General features: G+C 38.1%; 1 protein-coding gene across 2 annotated transcripts in view; it reads right to left on the reverse strand.

Annotated features, from left to right (window-relative positions):
• LOC126412062 (histone H4 transcription factor-like) overlaps nt 1-19,048 on the reverse strand; it is a 109,718-nt gene that overhangs the window by 79,553 nt on the left and 11,117 nt on the right. For both annotated transcript variants that reach the window (XR_007575221.1, XM_050081445.1), the window contains exon 3: nt 707-846. Coding sequence is in view for 1 of the 2 variants with exons in the window: in XM_050081445.1 (XP_049937402.1) it covers nt 707-846 (140 nt within the window). In the remaining variant the exon portion in view is untranslated. The remainder of the gene's footprint in view (nt 1-706; nt 847-19,048) is intronic.

A 19,048-nucleotide genomic window follows, 5' to 3' on the forward strand; every position in this document is an offset into this window, starting at 1 on the left:
AAATATTTATATTTAAATAGTTATGTTTTATTTCTACAGATCACTGATACCTAATACCAAATGGTAAAAAGTTTAGTTGAACACAATATAAACTTTTTATATATAAAAACAAAGATTAGGTGACTTACCGAACGAAAGCGCTGGCAGGTCGATAGACACACAAACAAACACAAACATACACACAAAATTCAAGCTTTCGCAACAAGCTGTTGCCTCATCAGGAAAGAGGGAAGGAGAGGGGAAGACGAAAGGAAGTGGGTTTTAAGGGAGAGGGAAAGGAGTCATTCCAATCCCGGGAGCGGAAAGACTTACCTTAGGGGGAAAAAAGGACAGGTATACACTCGCACACACGCACATATCCATCCACACGTACAGACACAAGCAGACATATTTAAAGATAACAATATAAACTTTCTGTTACAAAAGGTGGATAAAATAATTGGTATCTACATGATAAACATAATACAGAGAATTATTGTTACCAGCTAAAACTAAGAATTAGAATGAAGATATCCTTGCCATTTTCCACAGATTGATTACAATATAGACAAAGGGAAATCTAGCTTTTGTATTCTGTGTTAAATATTGCTATGTTACAAAAATAAACCACAAGCACATATCAATAATGTTTTAGCATTTGAAGAAATATCTTCCTCATGTTTCAGTAATAACTTTTAAAGTTCAGCTTATGCTTATTTCTACTTACCAGTGCTTTAAAATGCTTCATTAGCATTGCTCCAATACTCTTCAGTTTTGTATGGTAGGAGTGAAAATTCACATGTCTCACAATCTCCTTAGGCTCATCTGTTTCAAACTCACAAAGAGCCCACAAGCACACAAAAACCTCTGAAATAAACACGCATTATTCATTAAGATATATCCGATTCACTCGAGGGTTCGAAGATTTGGAAGATACTGCCAAAATGAAAAACTATGTTTTAATAACTGCTTTCTCATACTGTGTAACAATGAATGTTAACAAACAAAATAAGGAATTAATCAAAAGGAACACTGGAAACAAGTTCATTTCTCTAATGTTTGGCATTAAGCATTAGTTCTTCCATTGCTCATGCTTAGACACTGGGGTGGGGTGGGAATGGGAGGGGAGGGGTTTAAAGAGGGGGATGGAAACATGATGGGGAGAGGCAGAAGGAGAGAGGAGTGGGACTATAACAGAAGATTATTCACTTATCTCTGACTTTGGCAGATGGATATTACTGTGCGTATTTTATCAGATCTGCCAAGAAAAAGGTGAAATTAGTACAAGAATTCACAATTTGCTAAAACATAGTAACAAAATTATGAAAAGGATGGGATGCTGAGTTGGCTGCTGTGGCTGAAATGTGGACAGTAACTGCAACTGATGGGAGCAGCAATATGGCGCGAGTGATGGGAGCAAGGAGGTGGGGTGGGGAGGTGGAGGGATAGCAAGGTGGGGGTGGGGGAGGGTGTACTGGTGTAGGTGTAGTTATGAGATTTGGGGAGGGAGGGAGGGAGGGAGGGAGGGAGGGAGGGAGGGGGAGAGAGAGAGAGAGAGAGAGAGAGAGAGAGAGAGAAGGGGGAAAAGACTAGTGGGTGCACTGACAAAATAGAAGGCTATCATGTACTGCTCAAGTGGCAGGCAGGAAAGGGAAAGCTGGTGGATCCAGATATCACAGGGTGTGAAACAGTCACTGAAGTGAAGCACATTATGTTGGGCAGCATATTGTGCAACTGTATGGTCCAGTTGTCTCTTGGCCAAGTTGTTATGTCCACACAGGAAGGAGCACTGGGGTTGCAGCTTAGTTTGTAGATCACACATGATAGGATAGGAGATGCCTGTGACCGGACTGGAGTAGGTCATGGTGGAAGGATATATGAGAAATTTCTTGCATCTAATGTATTGCAAGGATATGAGCCACGAAGCAAGCGTTCGGGAGAAGGAGTGGAGTAGGAATGGACAAGGATATTCCATAGGTTTGAAGGGTGACAGAATACAGCTGTGGGAGAGGTGAGTAGCAATCTATTCTTTGCATAATATTAAAAAATGGAAAATCCAGGGGCCATTGGCCTTCATCAACAACACACACACACACACACACACACACACACACACACACACACACACAAATGTAACTCACCACATGACTGCAGTCTCAGGCAGTGTGCTTTCAGTTGCCCGAGACTGCAGTCGTGCGTGTGCGTGTGTGTGTGTGTGTGTGTGTGTGTGTGTGTGTGGGGGGGGGGGGGGGGGGGGGGGGGGGGGCAGGCGCGCGCGCACGTTGCTGACGAAGGCCAATGGCCAAAAGCTTTAACTGTGCAAGTCTTTTTGTTGTGCCTATCTGCCACTCACCATCTCCGCTATATGGTGAGTAGTATCTTTGCATAATATTGGTATTCCATCCTGGACTTTCCACTGTTTAAACACATATTTATAAACATAAGAATTAGTGGAACGAAACTATTACTCTGCAGTGGAGTGAGCACTGTTTTTAAACTTCCTGCTTGATAAAAACTGTGAGGGCAAGTTGCAAATTGTGACTGGATAGCTCAATCATAAGGGCAGCATTGCATGGGAAAGGCAAGGTTCCACATTCCTGTCCCAAGTGACATACTGGCTACAGTAGGGTGCAGCAGAAACTTGATGTAGGTCAGTACCAAAAGAGAGTAAGAGGAAGAGAGTCTTGGTGCTAGGTGGTGGTGGTGGTGGTGGTGGTGTTGTTGGTGGTGGTAGTGGTAGTGGTAGTAGTAGTAGTAGTAGTAGTAGTAATCATGGGAGGAGTGTAGGCCAGATGGTGCAGAACAAATTAGGAACGGCTTACGAAGTCACAAGTGTTGTAATGCCAAGTGCTATCTTTAGCCAGGTGAAAGAGAACACAGTTTTGGTAAAGAGGATCAGGCTATTATAGCTAGTGGAGCAGGGAACAGCCTAGCTAAGAACAGTAATTACAGCTTTAGGGGGGTGACCTGGATGAAACAGTGTGTTTTTTGGAGGTCCTGCAGTGCCATGGCCAGGCCTGGGTCAATACTGCTGTGAGCCATCTGAACAGTGAGCTGAGCAGGCTGCTGTTGGCTGAAGCAAAATCTCATTTGAGTGCAATGTCAGTTTCTACATTTGGGAGATGGGATTAGACTAGATATGGCCTACTCTTGAATAACAGAGGGGGCAATTCAAATGAAGTGGTCCAATAAAAATTAAGTTGGTTGCTTGACCATTTCCAAATATTTTAATTTTTTTATATGTGATTACCCTATATAAAAATTTTACCTTTCAGCTTTACTTAATGGCGGCCATTTTCGTTTGTAAGCGCATGACGATGTTTCAGTTTAGAGACATTAGCAAAAATATGAATATCTCTGCACTGGGTTAAGTTACAACATTGCAATTAACATGATTATTTTTAGAAAAGTGTCCTCTACAACATTGTCTATTACACAAAATACCCTAAATTCAAAAATAACCAGTTAAAATGCCCTCCAAAGTTTGGTATCCAAATTTTCAAAAATTCACTTTTTAGGCCCAAAAATAACAAACAAGGAGTGGTTTATGAGAGTCTATTGTTTCCTATAGTTAGATATCATACACTACAAGCCTCATGTAGAGCAAGAACACTTACAAATGTTTCCTTAATTTTTTATGAATTTTTGAAATTTGAAAATTTTCAGTTTTTGTAAAGTTTGGGGTTAGTTATCTCAGGTGGGACATCATATAAGAATATGAATTTTGCACAGTTTGTACACCTATATGATAGCAACGTACTGTAAAAATTTCAATTTTGATATCTGAATGTGAACAAAGATATGAATTTTTGAAAATGAGGAAATAATTCACATTACTCTACAACTGATCTTGTGGTTGTTGCCTATTCATGTATGATATTGGCAGGACATGATTATTATTGAAGTAAGGTACTGAATTATACACAGAAAGTGGAAACATCACTGAAATTAACATTTATATTATTCTGACACACTTAAAATAAATATTTTCAATTAACATCCTTCAAGATGTGACTGTTCCTAAACCTGGTCGTGAGTGTTAGGAACACTTACTTCTTCAGACAGCTTCTGTGGTTAAGACCTCCCAGTTGCAGTGTAAGTTTAAGCACTGAAAGTTTCCTTAAACCATTTTTCATTGGTATCCAAACTTTGTCACTAGTAGATTTCTTGAATGATGTTCTTGGGCCAGCAGGGTGGTAAAAATACACAAAAACATCATTGTTTTCCAAACTTATTCTTTCAACCTCTGCAAGCCACCACTGTCCATCATAAACACATGCCACTATGCCATTCAACATTAAAGACAGAGATGTAATTATACATTTCGGTTTCTGATGTTACATAGCATCGAACTAAGTTTTCTGCAATGCCAAGGAATTTGTGGAAATGCCTTGTTTCTTTTATTGCTACACAGTTTTAAAATCTACAGAACCACTTCTTTCTTGATCAGAAAATAGGTACTGCCTTTAATAATATCCTTGCGAAAGACATACATGACCTGTACTGTGAGAATTTGGTCTGTGATTGGTCTCTGTAGGCTGGCTCTACTTACTTCACGTTTTGTTGTACCTCCTACTCGCATCACATGCATTTTTACCATGGCAAGATGCAAAAAACTGCCATTCAGCCTACAACCCAAAGTCTACTTTGTAGTTGCACAGATTTGAAAAATTATTTTTGTTCTTATACTGACTACCATTTCCACCTGAAATGTATATCAGCTTCTCAACAATGGGAAAATTTTCTTTTATGTAATTTATTACATACTTTTGAAACACATGTACAGCCAAAGTGTTGTGCTCCAAGTAGTCTCTTAGAATGCAAATTGAAGAACTGCAAACTTCATCTGTCTCATTTTTAAAGTAGAGAATAAATGGATGCACTGTTGCCTGGTCATTGACCCAGTGGTACCCTTGTACTCCTAAGGAAATGCAGTCCAAAAACAAAGGAAGTAGGTTACCGTACACTTGTCCGCCCACTGATAGAATACTGCTCACCAATGTGGGGTCTGTACCAGATAGGGTTGATAGAAGAGAGAGAGAAGATCCAACGTAGAGCAGCACGCTTCATTACAGGATCATTTAGTAATCGTGAAAGCATTACGGAGACGATAGAAAACTCCAGTGGAAGCCTCTGCAAGAGCGAAGTTCAGTAGCTCGGTACGAGCTTTTGTTGAAGTTTCGAGAACATACCTTCACCAAGGAGTCAAGCAGTATATTGCTCCCTCCTACGTATATATCGAGAAGAAACCATGAGGATAAAATCAGAGGCATACCGACAATCTTCATGAACAATATGACACACAGAGGCGTACCGACAATCTTCATGAACAATATGAGACTGGAACAGAAGGGAGAACCGATAGAGGTACTCAAGGTACCCTCCGCCACACACCGTCAGGCGGTTTGCGGAGTATGGATGTAGATGTAGATGTAGATATTGCATCCTGAATCACAAATGCAAAATTTTCTACAAAATCAGCTAGCACTATGCATTGTTTCGTGAAGTTGTGCTTTTTTGCCCTTCAAAAACTAACTTTGGATTTTAGAAACATAGCGGTGACTTTTGAGTTTTTGTAAGTTATCAATTAAAGATTCCAAGTACTCTTCCTGAGATTTAACCACTGTTATCATTTCTGACCTGTCACCTGTGACCCACTGTTTGAAGGTAATACCGTCTGGCATTTCCTCGTCAAATTTGTGAAACAATTCAACAATGTTTTCCTTACCAGGGATTTATTACACAAACTCATCATGCAGTCATGACGGTTAGTGTCACAGACCTTTAAATCTAGCAACTCTTTGTAGTTAAGACCGCGGAGTTTAGTACATGCAATCATCAGTTTGACATTTTGATGATATAAACAAACACATACGGAGTGCGTCCCTGAGGATCCAGCCAAATACACAACTTATGGCGCAGGTCACAAAATTCTGACCTTCCAATTTTGTATTCAGAATGAGAATTTTTGAAAGCTACATAAAGTTCATCAAATTTGACAGCACTATTTGTTTCTGCTTTGTTCCTTTAACTCCATTTCCAACAACTCTTTTGCTATCTTTCGAACCTGGGCACATTCTACTGTATTCATCATCTTCTGAAAACTGCTGGATCTTTTTAACTGTTTCTTCACTTACACCTACTCCTTTCTTCTTTCCTAAAACTGGAAGAATGCCTTGCTCTTTCACCAATTTTTGGGTCAGTTTAACCAAACAATGAGAAACTATTTTTTCCCTTGACCACGAGTTAGGGAGCAAACTTAAAATTTTAACTTTTTCCTCTTGAGATGTCGCTGAACATTTAATTCTCTATTAAGTTCAAATATTCAGTGTCAGATGATGGTAGTGGTAGGTTTTCTTCTTTCTTCTTCTTTAGAAATGATGTTGGTATCTGTATTATTAAAGCATGATTCCAAGTCTTTTCGAATTAGGTCTGAAATTTATTGTACCTTATTTTCAATAGCTGCTTTTCTTTTTCTGCTACTTAATTTTATTATTTACAAAGCGGGAGATACGTCTAACTCAGAACAAGCAAAATCCAATATGCTACAAGCTTCCTCATTAGGAATATAAATGTCATTAACAAGGTTACATGATTCTGGTTCTCGATTCACAACAAATATTTCTGAGTAACAATTTAGGCACAGGGAATTTCCAGGAATCACATTTAAGTTTCACAGAATATATTTCTTCTCATGACACTCACACACTGATGTTACACAAGAACTTACTCGAAATTTAAACAAAGTTTGTCTAACTTCATCAAAGTCATTGACATTTTTCGTTTTCTGAACTGCAAACTGTTTTGTGACACACTTCAATTGCTATCTGTCCAACAGAGCACTGTTCATCCATGTTATTGCATTCCAGTTAATCTCTCAAAATTAATTACAAATTACACACAGAACAAAGCACGTAACACATTCTACACTATCAATGAATTATGTACATCCACTCTAACAGAGGTCTCAGAACAGACTGACTACAACTATGCCACACCTAGCAATAATGTACTACTTTATTGATAATAAACCTAAATGTAAATGGGCATTTTTATTACCACAGAACAAAACCGAAAGCTCCTATTGTTTAATATTGCATTATTAAAATGTTGTTGTTGTTGTGGTCTTCAGTCCTGAGACTGGTTTGATGCAGCTCTCCATGCTACTCTATCCTGTGCAAGCTGCTTCATCTCCCAGTACCTACTGCAACATACATCCTTCTGAATCTGCTTAGTGTATTCATCTCTTGGTCTCCCTCTACGATTTTTACCCTCCACGCTGCCCTCCAATGCTAAATTTGTGATCCCTTGATGCCTCAAAACATGTCCTACCAACCGATCCCTTCTTCTAGTCAAGTTGTGCCACAAACTTCGCTTCTTCCCAATCCTATTCAATATCTCCTCATTAGTTACGTGATCTACCCACCTTATCTTCAGCATTCTTCTGTAGCACCCATTTCAAAAGCTTCTATTCTCTTCTTGTCCATACTAGTTATCGTCCATGTTTCACTTCCATACATGGCTACACTCCATACAAATACTTTCAGAAACGACTTCCTGACACTTAAATCTATACTCGATGTTAACAAATTTCTCTTCTTCAGAAACGATTTCCTTGCCATTGCCAGTCTACATTTCATATCCTCTCTACTTCGACCATCATCAGTTATTTTACTCCCTAAATAGCAAAACTCCTTTACTACTTTAAGTGTCTCATTTCCTAATTTAATCCCCTCAGCATCAGCCGATTTAATTTGACTACATTCCATAATCCTAGTTTTGCTTTTGTTGATGTTCATCTTTTATCCTCCTTTCAAGACACTGTCCATTCCGTTGAACTGCTCTTCCAAGTCCTTTGCTGTCTCTGACAGAATTACAACGTCATCGGCGAACCTCAAAGTTTTTACTTCTTCTCCATGAATTTTAATACCTACTCCGAATTTTTCTTTTGTTTCCTTTACTGCTTGCTCAATATACAGATTGAACAACATCGGGGAGAGGCTACAATCCTGTCTCACTCCCTTCCCAACCACTGCTTCCCTTTCATGCCCCTCCACTCTTTATAACTGCTATCTGGTTTCTGTACAAATTGTAAATAGCCTTTCGCTCCCTGTATTTTACCTCTGCCACCTTTAGAATGTGAAAGAGAGTATTCCAGTCAACATTGTCAAAAGCTTTCTCTAAGTCTACAAATGCTAGAAACGTAGGTTTGCCTTTTCTTAATCTTTTTTCTAAGATAAGTCGAAAGGTTAGTATTGCCTCACGTGTTCCAACATTTCTACGGAATCCAAACTGATCTTCCCCGAGGTCCGCTTCTACCAGTTTTTCCATTTGTCTGTAAAGAATTCGTGTTAGTATTTTGTAGCTGTGACTTATTAAACTGAAAGTTCGGTAATTTTCACATCTGTCAACACCTGCTTTCTTTGGGATTGGAATTATTATATTCTTCTTGAAGTCTGAGGGTATTTCACCTGTCTCATACATCTTGCTCACCAGATGGTAGAGTTTTGTCAGGACTGGCTCTCCCAAGGCCGTCAGTAGTTCTAATGTAATGTTGTCTACTCCCGGGGCCTTGTTTCAACTCAGGTCTTTCAGTGCTCTGTCAAACTCTTCACGCAGTATCGTATCTCCCATTTCATCTTCATCTACATCCTCTTCCATTTCCATAATATTGTCCTCAAGTACATCGCCCTTGTATAGACCCTCTATATACTCCTTTCACCTTTCTGCCTTCCCTTCTTTGCTTAGAACTGGGTTGCCATCTGAGCTCTTGATATTCGTACAAGTGGTTCTCTTCTCTCCAAAGGTCTCTTTAATTTTCCTGTAGGCAGTATCTATCTTACCCCTAGTGAGACAAGCCTCTACATCCTTACATTTGTCCTCTAGCCATCCCTGCTTAGCCATTTTGCACTTCCTGTCGATCTCATTTTTGAGACGTTTGTATTCCTTTTTGCCTGCTTCATTTACTGCATTTTTATATTTTCTCCTTTCATCAATTAAATTCAATATTTCTTCTGTTACCCAAGGATTTCTATTAGCCCTCGTCTTTTTACCTACTTGATCGTCTGCTGCTTTCACTACTTCATCCCTCAGAGCTACCCATTCTTCTTCTACTGTACTTCTTTCCCCCACTACTGTCAATTGTTCCCTTATGCTCTCCCTGAAACTCTCTACAACCTCTCGTTCTTTCAGTTTATCCAGGTCCCATCTCCTTAAATTCCCACCTTTTTGCAGTTTCTTCAGTTTCAATCTGCAGTTCATAACCAAGAGATTGTGGTCAGAATCCACATCTGCCCCTGGAAATGTCTTACAATTTAAAACCTGGTTCCTAAATCTCTGTCTTACCATTATATAATCTATCTGATACCTTTTAGTATCTCCAGGATTCTTCCAGGTATACAACCTTCTTTTATGATTCTTGAACCAAGTGTTAGCTATGATGAAGTTATGCTCTGTGCAAAATTCTACAAGGCGGCTTCCTCTTTCATTTCTTCCCCCCAATCCATATTCACCTACTATGTTTCCGTCTCTCCCTTTTCCTACTGACGAATTCCAGTCACCCATGACTATTAAATTTTCGTCTCCCTTCACTACCTGAATAATTTCTTTTATCTCGTCATACATTTCATCTATTTCTTCATCATCTGCAGAGCTAGTTGGCATATAAACTTGTACTACTGTAGTAGGCATGGGCTTTGTGTCTATCTTGGCCACAATAATGCGTTCACTATGCTGTTTGTAGTAGCTAACCCGCACTCCTATTTTTTTATTCATTATTAAACCTACTCCTGCATTACCTCTATTTGATTTTGTATTTATAACCCTGTAATCACCTGACCAAAAGTCTTGTTCCTCCTGCCACCGAACTTCACTACTTCCCACTATATCTAACTTTAACCTATCCATTTCCCTTTTTAAATTTTCTAACCTACCTGCCCGATTAAGGGAACTGACATTCCACGCTCCAATCCGTAGAACGCCAGTTTTCTTTCTCCTGATAACGACGTCCTCTCGAGTAGTCCCCGCCCGGAGATCCGAATGGGGGACTATTTTACCTCCGGAATATTTTACCCAAGAGGACGTCATCATCATTTAATCATACAGTAAAGCTGCATGTCCTCGGGAAAAACTACGGCTGTAGTTTCCCCTTGCTTTCAGCCGTTCACAGTACCAGCACAGCAAGGCCGTTTTGGTTAATGTTACAGGGCCAGATCAGTCAATCATCCAGACTGTTGCCCCTGCAACTACTGAAAAGGCTGCTGCCCCTCTTCAGGAACCACATGTTTGTCTGGCCTCTCAACAGATACCCCTCCGTTGTGGTTGCACCTACGGTACAGCCATCTGTATCGCTGAGGCACGCAAGCCTCCCCACCAACGGCAAGGTCCATGGTTCATGGGGGGATTATTAAAATACATAAATGAATATTGAGTGATAGTGTTAACTAAATATATGTCAAAATTATAGGCAACAGCCATAAGATCAGTTGTAGAGTAATGTTAATTATTTCCTCATTTTCAAAAATTCATATCTTCGTTCACAGTCAGATATCAAAATTGAAATTTTTACAGTACATTGCTATCATATAGGTGTACAAACTGTGCAAAATTCATATTCTTATATGATGTCCCACCTGAGATAACCAACCCCAAACTTTACAAAAAACGAAAATTTTCAAATTTCAAAAATTCATAAAAAATTAAGGAAACATTTGTTTAAGTGTTCTTGCTCTATATGAGGCTTGTAGTGCATGGTATCTAACTACAGAAAAAAATAGACTCTCATAAATCACTCTCTGTTTGTTATTTTTGGGCCTAAAAAGTGGACTTTTGAACATTTGGATATCAAACTTTGGAGGTCATTTTGACTGGTTGTTTTTGAATTTAGGGTTGTAGAGGACACTTTTCTAAAACCATCATGTCAATTGCAATGTTGTAACTTAACCCAGGGCAGAGATATTCGAATTTTTGCTAATGTCTCCAGACCCAAAAATCGTTGCACGCCTACAAACAAAAATGGCCGCCATCCAGTAAAGGTGAAAGATAAATTTTTTTAAAAAACTGTTTTGAACTTCTCAAATATAGGGCAATCATATATAAAAAATTAAAATATTTAAAAATGGTCAAGCAACCATCACTGGACCACTTCATATGGATTGACCCAGAAGGAAAGATAGGTTGGCTGAGCTTCTTGCAAATAATATACAGGGGGTGGGGAGGGGGAGGGGGGGGAACCACGATCACATATAGCAACATCCCTGTGGTTACTGGTGCCGGAGGGGCACCTTTTTTAGGTTAGAATCAGGATTCAGCACCCTGTTTTGAAAGAAGTCAAAGTAACAGATGAGCCCCACAAAATGCACCGAAAAATAAGGTTGACTTATTTCTTCAAGACGTTATCGTAGCCAAGGCAGACACGAAGTGCAAGCCTATTATATTAGCACAAGTTTATGCGCCAACTTGCTCCGCAGATGATGAAGACACTGAAGAAATGTATGATGAGATAAAAGAAATTATTCAGATGGTTAAAAATTACTCTTTGATGGGGGACTGGAATTCGACAGCAGGAAAATGAGAATGAAAGAGGAAGCTGCCTGGTAGAATTTTGCACGCTGCATAATTTAATCACTGCTTTAAGAATCATAAAAGAAGGTTGTATGCATGGAAGGTTTCAGATTGATTAATGGTAAGACAGAGATTTAGGACCAGGTTTTATATTGTAAAACATTCCCAGGGGCAGATATAGACTCTGGCCACAAATATTGGTTATGAACTATAGAAATTGGAAAAAGTTACGTAGTTAAGGAGATGGGACCTGGAAAGTTGATAGAACCACTGGTTGCTGAGAGTTTCAGAGGGAGCATGAGGCAACAATTGACTAGAACAGAAGAAAGGAATACAGTAGAAGGCAAATGGAACGCCATCCCACCACACAGACACATGCTGCATTTAGGTCCATGCTACACAGAGTACACTCTCTTGATCTAGAAGGAAACATGCTCAAGAATGTGATAGATACAATAAAGAGCATTGCCATAAGCAATGGCTACACAGACAAAACAATTGACAATTTAACAAATACACAAAAGGAAGACAACAAATGACAACACTATGAAAGAAGAGAAAATATTTGCCAGTATCCCATACCTAAGCCCCATATCACAAAAAATAGCTAACCTTAAAAATAAAAAAAATAAATAAAAAAATGTAACAGTTTCATTCTCAACTAATAATAAATTAGGAAATTCAGCCATTCATAACATAAAATCAAATACGCGAACATACAACAACAGTGGAGTGTACAAAGTATCATGCCCCAGTTGTCCAGCCTACTATGTAGGGAAAACCGGCAGAAACTTCAAAACCCATTTTCAACAACATGTAAATGCTTTCAGGCTTGCACAACATATGTTGGAGACGAAACAGGTCATCAACAATTTAGAAAACAATTTGGTAGTATCACATAATGAAGCCAATGGTAATACCCTAAATTTGTTAGAACAACTGGAGATATGCCTCCACAAAATAAAAAAAAAAAAAACAGAATTGATGTTAAACGAACAAACAGATGTCGCAAGTCACAGCTATTTCAGTAATTTTAAAGATCCGTTCTAAAGTTATTTCCTGCATATGACAATCGTTTAATAATTATATCTTTAGCACTATGAAAAATTCATCTTTGACCACACCATGTACAAAAACACCTGTGAAGTGTTTACAAACATGTGTTTGCGAATGTGCCTCTTGGATGAAGTGATATGCTTGATAACGATAGAGGAAAAATCTTATGCTGTTACTAAAACGTTAAAAACGCTTTTCTTGGATTATCTGGCAAGTTTATACTATTCATCTTTTCCACTATTTCACTCATATTTTCCACATCTGACTTACAAAATTCGTAACCTAACATTAAACCTTTTCGTGACAGGAATACGCATTTGATCTCATTCAAGAGAACAAATGAAGCATATATTAAGACGAATTACACCTGAAGATGGACCCAAAGGGTCCGAAATGCATTGTGTACTGAATAAAATACGAAAAATTGTGACTGAAGGCGTTTTTTAATTCATACCTCAAAACTTAGAAATGTTCAGAATGTAACAGTATGTACAAATTAGATTGCGATGTGAATGTAAAATGACTCATTCCACATCATTATGATCTATCGCTCAAAATGATCCCCAGAACATGCAACAATAACTAACTAACTAACTAACTAACCTGGACACAGTTTTAATCTTGCAGGAAATTTCAAAATAGTACACACTCCAAAATGGAAGCTATGGCTAAACCATTTCTTAGCAATATCCTTTACTCCTTTACTCTGCGAAACATCATCTGTGCAGTTTGGAAAGCAGGAACAAAGTATTTGCAAAATTGAAATTATGGAAGAGTGTTCTGAATTATGCCTGGCTAGGTCAGCCTTTAAGAACACTGATCAGGAAAGCCAAGATTCCGGTTCTAGGCTCAATCTGCCCCACAGTTTTAATCTTCCAGGAATTTATAATAATTATTGCTTTCAAACATTCTCCATGCTCTTTACTTCTGTTACAGAAGGTTCAATACTCTTGGTCAAAATATTTCAAATATTGATTATATGACAGCACATGAATTAAAAGAATTCTCCCTTCATGGTTAGAAATGCTTTGTATTCATGTATTATTCTCTCTTCCTGGCTCTATTCATGTGATGAAAATCCCATAAAAATAATTTGAAAACATGAAATTAACATTGTTTTCCTTGAAATCAGGAGCAAAAAAGTGTTTCCCCACTAAATGCTGCTGATTACCTGACGGTCAGCCTGTATGTTACTGTGTTCACCGTTATGAAAGTATAAAGAGCAGTTCAACACAGCACTCACTGAATCTTAACCCTGCTGTTTGTGGACATAAACACAGTCACCAAATCCCAGCTTCACAGTAAAGTGTTGTCAAGAATAAAAGGACCATGCCAAGACAATATAGCAGAAAGCATGTGATAGCCCTGAAACATGCATTATCACTTGCCTTTCTAACAAAAAAATAATTATTATCTTAATGATCTTTCCTTCATGGGGGAACACAGTCATATAGACATTTTTACAGGAAATGTCCACCATTTGACTGTTAACTGTTCATTTATTTTTCACAATCATGATTTCAGCTTTATAGCCATTCTCAAGGACTTGTTGAAATGTTAAAATGTGTAGTGTTATCATCTTATGGAAGGGAAAACTTTTACTGCAGAACTGCTTCAAGGGGTGGAGGATAGTGCATTTATATCAGAAAAGAAGCACAGTTCACATCAAGATATGACCTCAGTAGAGCAAGTGAAGACAAAAACTTTGAAATATCAGCTATTGATTGTTGGTTGGTTTGGGGAAGGAGACCAGACAGCGTGGTCATCGGTCTCATCGGATTAGGGAAGGATTGGGAAGGAAGTCGGCCGTGCCCTTTCAGAGGAACCATCCCGGCATTTGCCTGGAGTGATTTAGGGAAATCACGGAAAACCTAAATCAGGATGGCCGGACGCGGGATTGAACCGTCGTCCTCCCGAATGCGAGTCCAGTGTCTAAACACTGCGCCACCCCGCTCGGTTCAGCTATTGAATTAACAGGGCTTGATATCACCAAGATATTAATCATTTTATGTGTGTATAGATGTCCCAGTGGTAGTGTGGACACACTTTTCAATAAATTAACAGAAGTTCTACACAGTCTCAAGTACAAAGGGCAACGTAATTCAGTGTGGGGGCATTAACACCAACATTAGTATAATAAATGAATCCAGCAACACCGTCATAAATAGCCTTCAAAGTTTTGGTATGTCCCTATTGGTCAATAGTGCAACAAGGGTTACTACAATCACTGCATCAGTAATTGACCTTGTGGCCAGAAATATTGTCGGGGAAAAATGTGATGTAGCTGTAAAAGATCTCAGACTATCAGACCATCTCTGTCAAATAATGACAGTAAAATCAGGCATTGAATCATTCCCTAAAGTACAAGCCTACAAAGGACATCTATCAGAAATCAAAATAAAAGATTTTTCAAAGGAAGTTGCAAAACAAAGCTGGGATGAAGTGTATAAGGAAACCAATGTCAATATGTAATTCTCTAAATTCTCCACATTATTGAAATTGAATCTGGAAAAGGGATTTCCAAAAGTACGCATGTCTGTATCGTCATCTCACAGAAACAGATGGATAACAGCAGGTATTAAGAAGTCCTCCTAAACACTTAAATACCTCAGTTCAATGAAAAAGAGTCACAATGAACCAGAATTCTTAAATTTCAATCATAGATACAAAAAGATCTATAGGAAGGTGTTGACTGCTTGTCATTTAATGGCAAAATAATATGTAATGCAGAGAATAAAAGCAAAGCAGTCTGGGATGCTATAAAAAAGGAAACGGGGAGAGGCAAAGAAACGCAGAATAACATACTGCTAAGGGAGGGGGATAAGGTAATAAATGAGCCACGACACTTAGCAAACTATGTAATTGAGCATTTTTCAAGTATTGCAGAGAAGTTACAGCAAAAATTCCCCAAAACAAACATAACACCTGTAAATAATGTTGCACTAAATACAATGATATTCCTTCCAACCACAGAGAATGAAGTCAATCAAACTGTTCAAAAACTAAAAAATAAAAAGTCAGTAGGCTTAGATGAAGTACCAATGTGTGTACTGAAACAATGCATAGAGATTATACAAGGCCCCTTGTTGTTGTTGTTGCTGCAGTCTTCAGTACAAAGACTGGTTTGATGCAGCTCTCCATGCTACTCTATCCTGTGCAAGCTTCTTCATCTCTCAGTACCTACTGCAACCTACATGCTTCTGAATCTGTTTAGTGTATTCATTTCTTGGTCTCCCTTTACGATTTTTACCCTGCATGCTGCCCTCCAATACTAAATTGGTGATCCCTTGATGCCTCAGAATATATCCTACCAACTGATCCCTTCTTCCAGTCAAGTTGTGCCACAAATTTCTCTTCTCCACAATTCTGTTTAATACCTCCTCATTAGTTTTGTGATCTACCCATCTAATCTTCAGTATTCTTCTGTAGCCCCACATTTGAAAACCTTCTATTCTCTTCTTGTCCAAACTATTTATCGTCCATGTTTCACTTCCATACATGGCTACACTCCATAGAAATACTTTCAGAAACGACTTCTTGACACTTAAATCTATACTCGATGTTAACAAATTTCTCTTCTTCAGAAACGCTTTCCTTGCCATTGCCAGTCTACATTTTATATACTCTCTACTTCGGCCATCATCAGTTATTTTGCTCCCCAAATATCAAAACTCATTTACTACTTTAAGTGTCTCATTTCCTAATCTAATACCCTCAGCATCACCCGATTTAATTCGACTACATTCCATTATCGTTGTTTTGCTTTTGTTGATGTTCATCTTATATCCTTCTTTCAGACACTGTCCATTCCATTGACCTGCTCTTCCAGGTCCTTTGCTGTCTCTGACAGAATTACAATGTCATCGGTGAACGTCAAAGTTTTTATTTCTTCTCCACAGATTTTAATTCTTACTCCGAATTTTCCGTTTGTTTCCCTTACTGCTTGCTCAATAGAGAGATTGAATAACATCGGGGATAGGCTACAACCCTGTCTCACTCCCTTCCCAACCACTGCTTCCCTTTCATGTCCCTCGACTCATATAACTGCCATCTGGTTTCTGTACAAATTGTAAATAGCCTTTCGATCCCTGTATTTTACCCCTGCCACCTTCAGAATTTGAAAGAGAGTATTCCAGTCAACATTGTCAAAAGCTTTCTCTAAGTCTACAAATGCCCCTTAACAAATGTTTAAATGAATCCTTCACATCAGGGACATTTCCAGAGTAGTTAAAACAGGCAAGAGTTGTACCTTTGCTTAAGAAAGGTAATGCAGAAGACACACAAAATTACCAGCTCATTTCCCTGCTGTCACCATTCTCAAAAATAATAGAAGTAATTATGAAAGACGGGTTAATAAATTACCTGATTAAATACAACCTTTTAAGTGAATCACAGTTTGGTTTCTGAAGTGGCAAAAATACTGAGTCAGACATAGAAGAATTCACAAAGGTTGTACTTGATGCTCTTGACAAAGATGAGTGTGTTACAGGATCTTTCTAAGGCCTTTGATACAGTTGACCACAAGATTATATTATATAAATTACAAGCATTAGGAATAAGAGGGGTAGCTAACGACTGGGCTCGATCTCATACCTAGCAGACAGGGTACAAAGAGTAGAGATAACACATACTTTAAATAGATCTAAACATTTAATAAAACACTTATCACAACCAAAATACATTAATATGGGGGTTCCGCAAGGTAGCATATTAGGACCAATACTACTACTGATATACATCAATGACTTTCCCAGTAGTGTTACTCATGGTGAAAAAAATTCTCATCACTGATGACAGCAATGTTATAGTCACTGAGAAAGCAAGAGAACTCCTTGCAGAGAAAGCAAATGAAGCTCTCAAGGAAGTTTACAACTGGTCAATAAGCACTAAAGTGACATTGAACATAAAGAAAACTAATGCCATGAATTTAAGTTTGAAGAGGGAAAATGACAATTTAAAATTAAATGTAGATGGCACCTCTATAGATGCAAATGCAAAATTTCTAGAAATGTATATTGATTCTCAGTTGAAGTGGGGGCACACAAAGGTACTTTAATACAAAATGTCATCAACATGTTATGCCCTTAGGATCCTAAATCAGTGTCATGCAGTGTCTTTTAGTTAAATAATATTCATATGTACACTCAATTCTTAGCTATGGCATTCTTTTTTGGCAACAAATGCACAAAATATGAACACAATTTTCAAACTCCAGAAAAGAGCTATAAGAATCATAACCAAAAATGGTAGTCGAGTTCATTGTAAAGATCTGTTCAATTAACTGCTCCATGTGAATACATTTACCAGTCAGTTGTACACATCAAAAATAACAGTGATAATTACTGCACAAACAGTTCTGTCGATGACCATGGAACAAGAGCTAGACTCAACTTACATTTTCCAAGAAAAAATAGGATTTTCTACCGAGGAATAAAGCTGTACAATAAATTACCAAAACAGATAAAAGAAAACGCAAAAACACACTTATTTAAAATGGCAGCTAGAAAGTGCCTGTTACGCAATACATTTTATACATTGAAGGATTACTTAGATAAAACAGAGTAGGGGTTGGGTAAAAAAAATGTTATACAAATAAATAAATAATAATAATGAATACAAAACATCCAACATTCCACATAACACCTTCACACTAAGTTTCTTTTCTAGAAAAACTTACCCCCAAGCTATGCATTGCACAATACCAACACTCCTTCCTCATTATGAGCTCAACATCTCACTTACTATAGAGGGATGCTGACTCAGTTTTTCAGGATAGGAAATGGGAAGCTGTGGTACAGAAAATGGCCCAGAGATCACCAGTGTTTGTGTGTGTTGTGGGTAAAGTGTTATGAAACAATGTGCGTATAGTGTGTGCAGTGACTGGTAGTGAGATATGAGTGAACAGTGTGGCATTACTTTATTTAATAAGTTATTTGTACAAAAAATTATTGTATACTAGGAGTAACTCTAACGATTGTCTCTAACTAGAAATCTGTAAGTGTATGTATATACGAATTAGCTTATTTTAAATTGGTCTAAACTTGTAAATACTTTGACATGTCCTATATCCTTGTAAAAAGAGATCTATGGATGAATAAAGCAGCTGCTACTACTACTACTACTACTACTACTACTACTACTACGTCTGACTTGTCTGTGATATGTCATTGTCGAAGAAACATACTTCTGGTCTTATAGACCCGTTCTCGTATTACAGGATATGAGCAAATATTCAAGATTGATAATATGGCTTACAATGATAAACAATTAACATTTAGTATGGTGTACTTAACAGCTGTGGCCTGCATTAATTACTTCTGTTCATCAACTAAGCAAATATAAACAGCACATGATATCACCACACACTGCCAGTCTGGATTGGGCTGCTGCACAGGCAACTGCATTGAATTACTCACTAGATGCGACATTATAGGACGAGTACGCACAACAG

The sequence above is a fragment of the Schistocerca serialis genome, chromosome 7 (assembly GCF_023864345.2).
Source record: "Schistocerca serialis cubense isolate TAMUIC-IGC-003099 chromosome 7, iqSchSeri2.2, whole genome shotgun sequence".
Lineage (NCBI taxonomy): Eukaryota > Metazoa > Arthropoda > Insecta > Orthoptera > Acrididae > Schistocerca > Schistocerca serialis.